General features: G+C 46.5%; 2 protein-coding genes across 3 annotated transcripts in view; one reads left to right on the top strand and one right to left on the bottom strand.

The window, feature by feature from the left end:
• Window positions 1-2,782, top strand: part of LOC137570308 (zinc finger CCHC domain-containing protein 3-like) — a 30,267-nt gene extending 27,485 nt beyond the window's left edge. For both annotated transcript variants that reach the window (XM_068278949.1, XM_068278947.1), the window contains one exon: window positions 948-2,782. In XM_068278949.1, coding sequence (XP_068135050.1) covers window positions 1,295-2,317 — 1,023 coding nt within the window. In that variant the 5' untranslated portion in view covers window positions 948-1,294 and the 3' untranslated portion in view covers window positions 2,318-2,782. The remainder of the gene's footprint in view (window positions 1-947) is intronic.
• Window positions 2,783-7,349: 4,567 nt separating this feature from the next.
• LOC137571130 (cytochrome P450 2G1-like) overlaps window positions 7,350-12,838 on the bottom strand; it is a 38,462-nt gene continuing 32,973 nt past the window's right edge. The window contains exon 9 of the mRNA XM_068279856.1: window positions 7,350-9,801. Within this exon, the coding sequence (XP_068135957.1) occupies window positions 9,593-9,801 (209 nt within the window). The 3' untranslated portion in view covers window positions 7,350-9,592. The remainder of the gene's footprint in view (window positions 9,802-12,838) is intronic.

Raw genomic sequence — 12,838 nt, 5'->3', positions numbered from 1 at the left:
TTGTGATCTTGCGCAAGCACAGTGGAGAAAGTGTTCCCTTTACTGGGAAGGTGCAGTTTGGGAACTTGCGTAGGTACGCTTGGTGCATATGTTCTCATTCATGAACTGTGAAGTAAAACTTCCAGGACCCTTTTTAGAAAGTTTAGAAATCTTCTGTATGGGGATGTACTCTAACCTGTCTTGGGTTACTTTCACACTAGTATGTTGTATTGGACAATATTGCATTGCTAACACAGTGCGATTGTATTGTTACAGTACGCTCACATCCATATGTTCGCACCATGGAGGTGATAACATTGGCTAATTAATGGGCAAAGTTGGATGTGTGTACCAGGCTATATTCCAGCCCCCACCTTTCATTCATCACTCACTAGGGATGAACCATGAGCTGCAAATATTTCCAAGTTCATACAAGATTATGTAACATTTTCATGCAAATATGTGCAGCTTGAAAATGGACTAATCAAGTCCCACCCAGGTTTACATTGGTCCTTTTTTAGTAGGGGTTGTCTGAGAGACGGAAATAATTCTGAGGTGTGTTTTTTTTTTTTTTTTTTTTTTTTTTTTATGCAGCCTTAAAATTGGACCAATAGAATCCTGCCAAGGTGGAATAGGATGAAGCCCATTTTCATGCTGCATACATTTCAACACAATTTGCATAATCTTGCAATTTTGTATCTCATTGACCATCCATATTGAGATACTGTATGTTTTGCTTACTCTGCATTGTTGGAGTGTGACATAAGAGGGGAGCAAAGACTTGCCCATAACTTCATCTTGTGAATTGGGGGGCTTAAAGGCCACCTAACATTGCCATCTGGGGAAGGGAGCATGTAGACCACTTAATGTTGGGGGGGGGGGGTTGGGTTGTCCACAGCCCCATTGCACCTAAAGCTGGCCTTGGCACCGGTAAACAAATCTCTTACTTGTACGTAATCATTTTGCAGGAATGGGAGCCACAGGAAGCGTTGTCTGAAGACGGTTGTGTGAGATCCTGGACACTTCATCAGACAAAGCCATCATGTTCCCTGTATGCCGGGCTCCTGAGGGGGACAGTGCTGGAAGCAGATTTCTCTAATCTTTGCTTTTCAGTCCTTTGAAGATCTGATGTTCATCACTGCTGTTGGATGGACTTCTGCTGATCACATTGAAGAGTAGTTTTCGTCTCAGCATTACAAATTATTGATTGGGTAAATCTGTGGTTGTCTTCTGGTCTGGCTGCCATTGGCCTCAGGCAGATTACTTGGCATTTGGTGGGATAAAAGACATTCTCACAACTACTCTGAAAGTGAAGATGGAAGCTCCTGCGGAATCTGCTCACTATGAAGAGCAGACGGCTGGCAAAGCCACAAACTTCACAAGGCTGAGAAATGGCATCCGCTTTCTTTTTGACACCAGAGGAAAGAAAAACCGAGGCCTAGATATTGTTGTTACTGAGGTTTTAGAGAAGATATTTCATGTCCAGCAGTCTGATCTTCTGGCTATCTTAGACCATCCCAAGATGGGGGTATATGATGTTGTCCTGAGCCAAGACAGCATCTTCAACAAATTTTTGGTTACTCTAGAGAAACTGAAAGATGATCCTCGATTAAAAGGGTTCAAGATTATTCCTCACTATGACCACCAGGAGAAGACCCTTATCGTTAGAATGTACTCTCCATTAATTCCAGAGGAAACGGTTATAGCCTTTCTGCAATCTTACTGTGTGGAGGTCCATTCCCTGGGCAAGATATTAAATGAATGGGGGATATGGACAGGCAAGTGGATGTTTGCTGTGATATTCAAGGATACTAAAATTCCTGAAAGGTTCTCATGGGACCATGTCACTGGCCATTACCTTTTTGATGACGTGACTCCCTTCTGCTCTAACTGTAAAAAGTATGGCCATGAATGGGACATCTGCAACAAATTGATGTGTTCCAGGTGTGGTGGTGAAGGTCACAAGGCCAAGCAATGTGGGAAAGACCGAGTGTGTTTTCTATGTAAGAAAACTGGCCATGTGTCTTCCAACTGCCCTCAGAGAAAGAAGAGAGGTCCTACAATGCAGGAAGTAACTTCTGTAAACCATGATTTGACAGGGCCTGGTTCAAGTCAACAAATCGAGACTATGAACCCTCAAAGTGGAAAGTCTGCTGCTAGCCAGTCTGGAAGTCGACGCAAGTCCCGCGCCCAGTCTGACAGTCAAACAATGTCCGATCCTCAGACACGTCTTGCCAAGAGCCTTCAACTCCTTGCAAGTCAGCTACAGACCGGAATTTCCATACGTTCCGACATTCAACCACAGCCTCCTTGCCAAACACAAGTTAAGCGCAGTTAGCAGCCTGAATATTAACCACAGGCTAGCACCCAGTCACGTGCTAAAAGCCATCAATGACCTGCAAGTCATTCTGAGGATAATGTTCAAATGCTATAGTTTGCACAGCTTGGATATGAGCAAAGCACTGACAGTGAGAATTTAGAGCACAAAATACCACCAGTGAATGGACGACTTCACGTAGCCTGGGCATGACCATTGTCTACCACCGAAGAAGACTTTCTATGATGCGGTTACAGGTGGAGCGCATGAAGCGGATACAAACAGGAGGTCTTTTGTTTAATGGACCTATCCAGATCAATGTCTTCCGCTCCCAGTGTTTGGGTCTTATCCTGGTTTTAAACTGAGTTTATTAAGCTTGTAGGACAAGTATCATCAGGTATTCAGCATACTTAATGGATGCTGCTTTATGGTATAGTTTCTGGTAGGGTTGGGATATTTTTTTTCTGTTTTTAAAATGAGAAAAAAAAAAAGTTCAAAAAGCCTGATGATGCAGCATTGGCTCAGAAGACTCCTCTTGGGGTATTGATGAGTTGTGTTTTCTGAAGGCGAAGATTAAACACTATATAAACTTGCTGAATAAAATTGCTTATTTTTGCAATATTGATTTATAAATTTATTCAATATTTGCTTTATTGTAAAATCTTTTCTCTCCCTGATTTATGTCCTTAAAGGACACATCGGGCATTTTAAAAGTTAAAAATCTACTTACCTGGGGCTTCCTCCAGCCCTTGCCAGCCGTCCTGTGCCCTCGCCTCAGCTCCACTCACCGCAGGTAGCCCGGGTCCCCTCCGGCGTAAGATGCTCATTGCGCGTGCGTGAGCGGCTGTCGCACTGACGACATCCGGACTGTACTGCGCAGGTGCAGTAGTTCTGCGCCTGCGCAGTACAGTCCAGATGACATCAGCGTGACTGAGCTGCATGCTGAAGCGCAAGCAGAGGTTGACATCTGCACTGGAGGGCACTGGGAGCTGCGACAAGGGCACCGGTCGGCTGGAGTGAGCCCCAGGTAAGTGGATTTTTTTTTTTTTTTTTTTAATTGTGCTCGGACCTTCCCTTTTTAAATGTATCACAGATGCTGGCATTACTGCTGGTAGGTGCATCACACTGGAATGTTTGTGTTATTTAAAGGACAAATGAAGAGAGATTTATACAGAGGCTGTCATGTATGTTTCCTTTTTAAGCAATACCAGTTACCTGGCTGTCTTGCTGATCCTCTTCCTCTAATACTTTCAGCTATAGCCCCTGAACCAGCATGCAGCAGATCAGGTGACATTATTGCCAGACCTGACAAGATTAGCTGCATGCTTGTTTCTGGTGTGATTCAGACACTACTGCAGCCAAACAGACCAGCAGGGCTGCCAGGCAACTGGTTTTGTTTAAAAGGAAATAAACAGGACAGCCATAGTTTTCTCACTTCATTACTTTTGTTACCCTTTAAAACTAGGTACATCACCTGATCTACTCATCTCCCAGAGTGCTCTGGGGGGAAAAGGCTGCATGACATCATAGACCAGGCTAAATGACATATAGGGGGTTACATATTAATAGATACATTGGTTTATGACACTGAAACCAGCGTAATTTTGTATTCTCCTGAATAATTGATTACATTCTGCTACGTGTCATTTCCCCTTTTAAATAGCCTTTAAATCGGTTCCCTAACTTTTTTTTTTTTTTTCAAAAAGAAAAAAAAAACCTATTCACAATACATGTTTAAAGGGACACATAAGGCAACCTAAAAAAGTTTTACTCACCTGGGGCTTCCACCAGCCCCCTGCAGCTGTCCGGTGACCTCAGTCTCGCTCGGATCCTCCTGTCCCCGTCCTGCAGCTACTTCCAGTTTCGCCGACAGGCGCCGACTGGCCTCGGAACACGAGTGATTCTTCACGTTCATGGATATATACTTATATTGCTATTGGGGCCAGGAACGCGAAGAATCACTCGCATTCCCAGCCTGTCGCCAAAAACGGAAGTGGCTGCCGGACAGGGACAGGAGGATCTGAGTGAGACTGCGAGGGCACAGGATGGCTGCAGGGGCTGGTAGAAGCCCCAGGTGAATAAAACTCAAATTATTATTATTTTTTTTTTTTTTTGGTTGCTCTTTAAGAATAAACATGAATATTTGAAGTTTTAGATTAAACGTTACCATTTAAAATATGGGGGAAAAAAAATCACACTATGTACTCTGTCTAAATTCATATCTTGGCCAAGGCACATTGCTCCCCTCAGTTCTTCCAACCCTGAACCCTTAAACTGGATCCATACAGGTCAACTGATAGCCCAAACTCGCCCCTCTCCAATCAGAAACTGATTAGTGATAGACTCTACATCACGCTGCATTCTCAGTCTTCATCAATCTCTGGTAAAACATGGCGAGCGTTGGCAATTCTGCAAGCCAGTGGTCTAGCAATAGGGGATCCAGAGGTAGTGACTGCACCAGGGCCCCTGGACCAGAGGGGCTCACTATGCTTACACCTCTGGCACTGCGGCTGTCCCCTCCCCTGCTTACCTCTCCCCTCCCCCGCTTACACCTCTCTGACACTGCAGCTGTCCCCTCCCCGCTTACACCTCTCTGACACTGCAGCTGTCCCCTCCCCGCTTACACCTCTCTGACACTGCAGCTGTCCCCTCCCCTGCCTACATCTCTCTGACACTGCAGCTGTCCCCTCCCCTGCCTACATCTCTCTGACACTGCAGCTGTCCCCTCCCCTGCCTACATCTCTCTGACACTGCAGCTGTCCCCTCCCCGCTTACACCTCTGATACTGCAGCTGTCCCCTCCCCGCTTACACCTCTCTGGCACTGCGGCTGTACCCTCCCCCGCTTACACCTCTGATACTGCAGCTGTCCCCTCCCCCGCTTACACCTCTCTGACACTGCAGCTGTCCCCTCCCCTGCCTACATCTCTCTAACACTGCAGCTGTCCCCTCCCCGCTTACACCTCTGATACTGCAGCTGTCCCCTCCCCGCTTACACCTCTCTGGCACTGCGGCTGTACCCTCCCCTGCTTACACCTCTGATACTGCAGCTGTCCCCTCCCCTGCTTACACCTCTTAGACACTGCAGCTGTCCCCTCCCCGCTTACACCTCTCTGACGCTGCAGCTGTCCCCTCCCCTGCCTACATCTCTCTGACACTGCAGCTGTCCCCTCCCCGCTTACACCTCTCTGGCACTGCGGCTGTACCCTCCCCCGCTTACACCTCTGATACTGCAGTTGTCCCCTCCCCTGCTTACACCTCTCAGATACTGCAGCTGTCCCCTCCCCGCTTACACCTCTGATACTGCAGCTGTCCCATTTCCTGCTTACACCTCACTGACACTGCGGCTATCCCCTCCCGCTTACACCTCTCTGATACTGCAGCTGCCCCCTCCCTTGCTTACACCTCTCTGACACTGCAGCTGTCCCCTCTCCTGCTTACACCTCTCTGACACTGCGGCTGTCCCCTCCCCCGCTTACTCCTCACTGACACTGCGGCTGTCCCCTCCCCCGCTTACTCCTCACTGACACTGCGGCTGTCCCCTCCCCCGCTTACTCCTCACTGACACTGCGGCTGTCCCCTCCCCCGCTTACTCCTCACTGACACTGCGGCTGTCCCCTCCCCCGCTTACTCCTCACTGACACTGCGGCTGTCCCCTCCCCGCTTACTCCTCACTGACACTGCGGCTGTCCCCTCCCCCGCTTACTCCTCACTGACACTGCGGCTGTCCTTGGCAGGTTTTGGAGCTTCATTTCAATTATGTATAAAGTGCTTGAGGGGGCCCATTGTGAAACTCTCACTGGGGCCCAGAGCTCCTTGGCTACGCCACAGCTGCAAGCGTAGGGCACAATAAGCGCCCCCAAACTTTCACTTGGAATTTTTTTTTTTTTTTCCAACATGTCCAATCACAATTTGTATTGATAAACTTCCTAAGATGAATCGATTGGTTATGTTGAGGCAATAGACCTGCAGACGTGATCAGACAGATTGGGCTGCTTAGACAAGTATTTGGTCACCTTCTAGTCTAGCATCCCTGTGTGCACATTGCTCACTAGTAACATTAATGGCCAGAGATACATTTCCATTGCAATTCTGTGGACTTTCAAATCTGGCCAATTCTGATGTTACTAAAGGGAATGTATAGAGAGATTTATGACTTTTAATTGTGAAAAAATTAACAGTAAGTAAATCTGTACAGGTATATATTTTTATCTGCCATAGTTCTGTACAAAGATGCATGAGAGGGTCAAAACTCTGTACAGTCAGGACATCACCAATACGGGTACACGATCATATGATAAATGTATAGCAGAATAAGAAATACTAGGAGGTCCCTGCCCTTGTGAGCTTACAATCTAGGGGGTAGTGGGTCGGAAACAGGAAAGAAGACACGGGGTTAGCAGATGAGACCGTGACAGTTAAAAATGACGCACGGCGCCAGGGGAATGAAAACGACGCTGCATTAACTTCAATTATATAACGCTATTTAGCTTTATAAGTGTTAAAAAATGGCGCAGGCAGTGTGCCTTACACTTATAACGCTATATAGCATTATAAATCGTAAAAAATGCAGAGGGGGTGTGGGGGTGGGAGAGAGGCAGCGGACACTGGAGGGAATAGGCATCGGGGGGGGGGGGGGAGGGAGATGTGTGCAATATGCATACATTACCTTGTCCCAGCTGCCGATCGCTCCTTCCGCTCCTTCACTTCTTTTGTTAGTTTGCTGTAGTCCTGCAGCCAGCCAATCACCATGTGGTTTCACTCCCCGCATGGTGATTGGCTGGCTGCCGGACTACAGCAAACAAACTAGGAAGTGAAGGAGCGGAGGGAAGGAGCGATCACCGGCCGGGGCAAGGTAATGTATGCATATTACACACATCCTCCCCTGATGCCTATTTTCTCTCCAGTGTCCGCTGTCTCTCTCCCCCCAACACCCGCTGCCTAGACTAGCCAGCCCCCTGCATTTTTTTAATGGCGCACCGTTCTGCAATAAATGTATCTTAAAACGCTATTTACCGGTTTAATGTATTTACATTAAAACAGTAAATAGCGGTTTATGGTAAATTGGCAGAACGGTGCGCCATTTTTAGATGTATGCGATGAGACAGCGGATCTCCACTGTGACCTATAGCAAATTATAGACTTGTATGTGCAGGTGTGTTTTTGAGAGTACGTGTAAAGGTTTCCAGCCTTGGAGCATGACTGGCAGGCTGGGGGAAACGTTTTTGTGTTTAAAGTTGAACATATTTCCTCCAGACTCTCTGCCAACATAGACTGCAGTTCAGTCTGTCATCACAAGCCATTTGGCATCAGTTCACGGTATGTTCTTGATGAACTTCTTCTATGCTGTTCTTAGAAATGTTATGATTAGTAAATTGTGTGCTGCCATTGACCACAACTATATTGTGCCTATGACGGCATCAGCTGAATAATTTGGGCACTGGAGGCTCTACATAGCTGAACTCTTGCTACCAGCGGTGGACAGTATGTGGCGGCACATGGAATTTAAGTATGTAGTTGTAAGAAAAGCGGCCTATAAGAGATCTGTAAGCATTGCCCAGGGATCGGCTGTCGGTGGTGGGGGTCAGTAAGCATCCCTCAGGAATCGGTTATTGGCAGTATGGGGGTCAGTAAGGGGCTCATGGATTTGAATATCCTGTAGCTGAACTTTAGATCATGTTGGAGGTAGACAGTGCTGCTCGGATACTCCTTTTCAAAATCCGAATTGAATTTGGATCAGGATACCCAGATATCTGGATCCGAATTGGATATCTAAATCCAAACTTTATGGTATCCGAGTAGAATCTGGTATCCGACCCCAGTATCCGGGATATCCGGTCGGATTCGGATATCCGGATAGAAAACCGGAAGTGGCCTTTAAATAGCTTAAAATGCTTCCAAATCTCTCTCACTCTAACGCCCCTCTCCCCCCGAAGTTCGGATACCTGGATATTGGATGAGCAGCACTGGAGGTAGAAGCAGGGGGTGAGTAATTGGGAGGCTGTGTTTTGTAGCTGAACCGTATACTGGCTGCAGACCAGTGCTTGACTTGGGCGGCTTCTGGAGTTGGTGTGAGGTATTGGTTATTGAAGGTGACTGTAGAACATTGGTAAAATAACCTTACTCTGTTTGGTATGATCTGGTGCCCATATTACCGTGCGCCTTTTTTGAATGTGTGTGCCAGATGGATGATATAGATGCACTCAGACTTTTCAAGGGAAGGGTTGCCGGGCCATGGCGCGATCCTATTCACTTTTTTCTCCTAAGAGATGCAGCATTATTCAGTTGAAAAAGTACCAAAAAGCAGGTGAACAAGTTCTGTGAGAATTATAAGTATTTTCCTCCTTACTGGTGGCTTAAAAGGCATTTTGTTAAGGTGTGAAAATTATCACCTAGGAGAGAACTTGGGTGAATGAGTGTATTGGGCCCCATGTGTATGTAGATGCTGTGCCTTGTAAGAGGACATTGCATGTTGGGTAAGTTGGTGATGACTTCCTGTACTTCCATCCCCCACAGGTAATGGATGTGATGGGGCATAATTGGGGTGAAACTATAACCTCACTGTCTACACAGCCTGTCTGCCTTCGACCTCCTCTTCTTCTAACAAAAAAGTCCTCACTGATGGCTGTGGTGCTCATACATCTGGCCTGTAGCTGTCACTGTTCTACTTGCTTTTACTGTATAAGGTTATCTACACTGCTGTGGTTTGTTGGGTCCTGTTCTGTCTGGCTGGAAATACTGAGAAAAGCCACTATTTACATAGAGAGTTGGTGATTCCTGAAAACCTTTTTTTAGTTCTGCCTCTGACTATTGAACACAATAACAGCCTATGTAAGTGATCTGCAAATGTGGCTCTCCGGCTGTTAAGGAACTGGAGCTGTTAAGTCCCACAATGCATTGCAGGAGTCTGACAGCTACAGTCATGATTTATAAAAACAAATGCATTGTGGGACTTGTAGTTCCTTAACAGCTGGAGAGCCGAGTTTGTCCTATGAGCTAAAACCAATTCTGTGCAGTTGCCTGCATATTTATGCAGATTCCAGGCAGCTTGGGTCTGGACCATTTCAAATGGTCATGAAGTTTATCTGGCTGATTCCAAGACTCTTTTGCATTATATTTGTATCCAAGCTGCTATCATTAGCATCTCAATGGATGTCCAGTTCTCGCGGAGCTTGGTCAGTCCCAGTGGCCTCCATATAAAATACATATCATCTAGAATTACTGCAGAGCATTTAGGGTCCAGCATTGCAGACTACGGAGGCTGCACACAGGTCTTCCTTCTGCTGGAGGGATAATATTTATGATGTGTGTCTGTTCCTCCTCCCTCTCCTGGGATTGGCTATCAGGTGGTAAGACAGCCCCTTTTTCCGGAAATCCCTCCTCCGCTCCGCAAGGTTGAAGGTGTCGGTGGGGTTGGCGGGACGGAAGGTGAACTTCTGCAGCAGAGCGGTGAGGAAGAGGAAGACCTCCATCCGAGCCAGCCCCTCCCCCGGGCAGATCCTCTTCCCTGCAACAACACACATGGGAATAGGTGTTTATAGAGTAATTGCAGTGTTATAATTTAAGTAGGCCTCAGTTATTTGGACTGAGTTAGTCAAAAAGGCTTGGAGTGCAGATCGGCCCTTTAAGGGGATTTTCTCTGAGAGAGAAAATCTACAGTTCTGTCAGCAGAACTAGAACATACCAAGAAGCTGTTCTAGTACAAGGCCGCAGGTCTCCCTGACCTGGGCATATACCGCCACTAGAACAATAAACATCAGCCATGTTATGTAAATATCCACATTCCTGCATATAGGTCAGAAGCCTCATTGATTATTAATCAAGTAGGTGTGTATGATGACACCACGAGTGGGTCCACCAATAGTCTGATCTAGGGGGTGGCGAAGATGATGTCATATTTAACTCTTTCCTAGTCAGTATTAAAGGCTGAGGGAGCTATGGGAGCTCATTCTGCTCTTTACTTTCGCAATAGCTCGCAAGGCTGACTGGGACCTCTAAGTATGTGCTTCCTTTCTGTAATCTGATATAATGTATGCTGTACATAGGTAGTCTAGATGTAACATAGAGTAGATACAAGAAGACCTGGGTACTTTCAGCAGGAAGGTACTCATGCAGCTGTAACGCAACATGGAAGTCTGCTTTGCCAGGAGATGATAAACTGTATCTATCTGTATTTCTGTTACTTGAATAAATAACGTAAACATTGAAGAAGCCTGAGGAAGTCTATCTCCTACTTGCTGTGTGGAGAGTCAAGTGATCTCAGTCTGTGAGACGTAACTGTAAGAAGTTACTGGTGTCGAAGCAAGGTGATATAGAAGCAGGTTCTAACATACAGGAAATGTTTTAAACTCATTGGATAGAAAAATAGAAACCTCAGCCACCACGGTGAGGCTGGAGCCGGCGAGTTCTGCACTGGTGATCGGTGCTGCTATCGGTACTCTGGTGGTTTGGGCCTCAATGCTTTGCTATAACAATGGACTGGTTGTTTGTCAGATGCGGCCGCAGCCAAATTGGACAATGACAAAAGCTGGGGTTAGAAGTGTTAGGGGAAAGGATAGGGAGATGAGAACAGCTCTGCTTATGGTTTGGCACCAGGAAGTGGGTTTTTGTTAATGGTGGAGGCTAAAATAGAAATTGATTTCGTTAAAAATTATCATACAACAGGAGATATTGGCAGCGCTTCCAAATACAGGCTGCACCCGAGTTTACCAGCTACGTAGATGTGCAGCACCCACACACAGGCAACTTGCATTCAAAACCTATGCAGTAAAGGAAGACCTTGACTTCAAGGACAGCCTGTGCACAGATTGTAGAACACTAGTCTCAGAGACCTAGTTACTAGCTAACTGTTATAACTTAGTATGACCTGATTAGGTCTCTTGTCTCTGATTAGGGCACGTCATCGTCATGGAAGAGTCTCGTATTGAACAATCCTTTGCTGCATCTGTTTTGAAGGCAAGTTGTGTAAACTGCCCATGTATTGGGCTCTGCACACCTATGCAGCTGGTCAAGTCAGGTTCAGCCTATATTTGGAAGCGCTGCCAATATATCCTGCTGTACAAAATGTAAGTCTACCTATGGCTAGCTGCATCCATGTGTATCATCAGTTTGCATTCCGTTTATTTAGATTAGGGTTTGGTGCATAGATTTGCATTCAAGGTGTGTAGTTGAAGTCCCTGGGGGGCGGTGCACACCTGCTGGTTTATTTCCATTGCAGCCTGATTGAGCACTGCCCATTACTGGTTGATGTGGCCTGAAAGATACCTCTCAGATCATCATCTGATGTGAGGAGGATCTACCTGATCCAATCTCGCCGCACACAACATACCAGGGACGTAACTAAAGTGGAGCAGCCCCTGTGGCTGCAGGGGGCCCAGAGCTGTAAGGGGGCTCCAACTACTACTTCACTCCCATCCTACAGATCAGGTGTTCTGTGCCTACACTTGTTATGAGCGTGAAGATTACGATGGCCACACCTTTATGACCCTTGTGAGATGAGCCCCCAGGCTGGGAGGGTCACCAGGGGCAGGCAAGGGAGGGGTGAGAATATTGGATGCCCCCATTACTTGTTGAAGCGCCACAGCAACAAACCTACATTTTTTTAATAGATTTTTGCATGAAATTGATCTGTAACGCAGTATTGCACTTTTCTTTTCATAACATTTTTAATGTACCCTCTTCCCCTGAAATTAAGACATCCCCTGAAAGTAAGCCCTAGCAGGAATTTCAGGCATGCTTGAAATATAAGCTCCACCCTGAAAGTAAGCCCTAGTGGCAGTAAGGGGAAAAAGTATGGCAACTTGTGTTATTACTGGAGCCCATGGTCTCGCATGCAGGTCCAAGGCTCTAACATTGGGCCAATCACTGCAGTCGCTGTTACTCAGCGTGTGCAGTGATCGGCCCAATAACAGAGCCATGGTCCAGCCTATGAGATTATTGGCTCCAGTAAAAACACAAGCTTCTTCCCTGTAGGCTGAAGATCGGGGACACAGCTGCATGGAGTTGTGGGAAGATTTAGGGGACATCGCAGGACATGGGGACAGTGTGACATGGAGCTAGGGGTAAGAGGAGGATGCAGGGGGACATTAGAGAACACAGGACACCAGGAGGACGTAGGGTTACATGGGACACAGGAGGACAGGTGATAGAGGAGGACATGGAGGCAGAGGGGGACACCAGGAGGACACTAAAAGGTACAAAGAGGACGCAGGTGCACACAAGAGGTGGATCCAGCAGAGGAAGAGGCGGGACTGTAAGGAAGGCAGGAGGACACGCAGCACAGGAACTTGTGTGTTCATAGAACTATTAGATATCCCCTGAAAATAAGCCCTAGCACATCTTTTGGTGCAAAAATTAATGACTGTCTTATTTTCGGGGAAACGCGGTAGATGTTAGTCAGATGCAATGATACAACTCCTTTATGAAATATTTAACATCTTACAAAACCAGATTTCAAAAAATATATAAGGCACAGATACTGACAACTGAAAAAGAATTCAAACCCTCAAACTGTGCGAAAAGACCACTTCTTGAAGCAACGCTGT

The sequence above is a fragment of the Hyperolius riggenbachi genome, chromosome 4, assembly GCF_040937935.1.
Source record: "Hyperolius riggenbachi isolate aHypRig1 chromosome 4, aHypRig1.pri, whole genome shotgun sequence".
Lineage (NCBI taxonomy): Eukaryota > Metazoa > Chordata > Amphibia > Anura > Hyperoliidae > Hyperolius > Hyperolius riggenbachi.
This window is presented reverse-complemented; position numbering and strand designations above follow the sequence as displayed.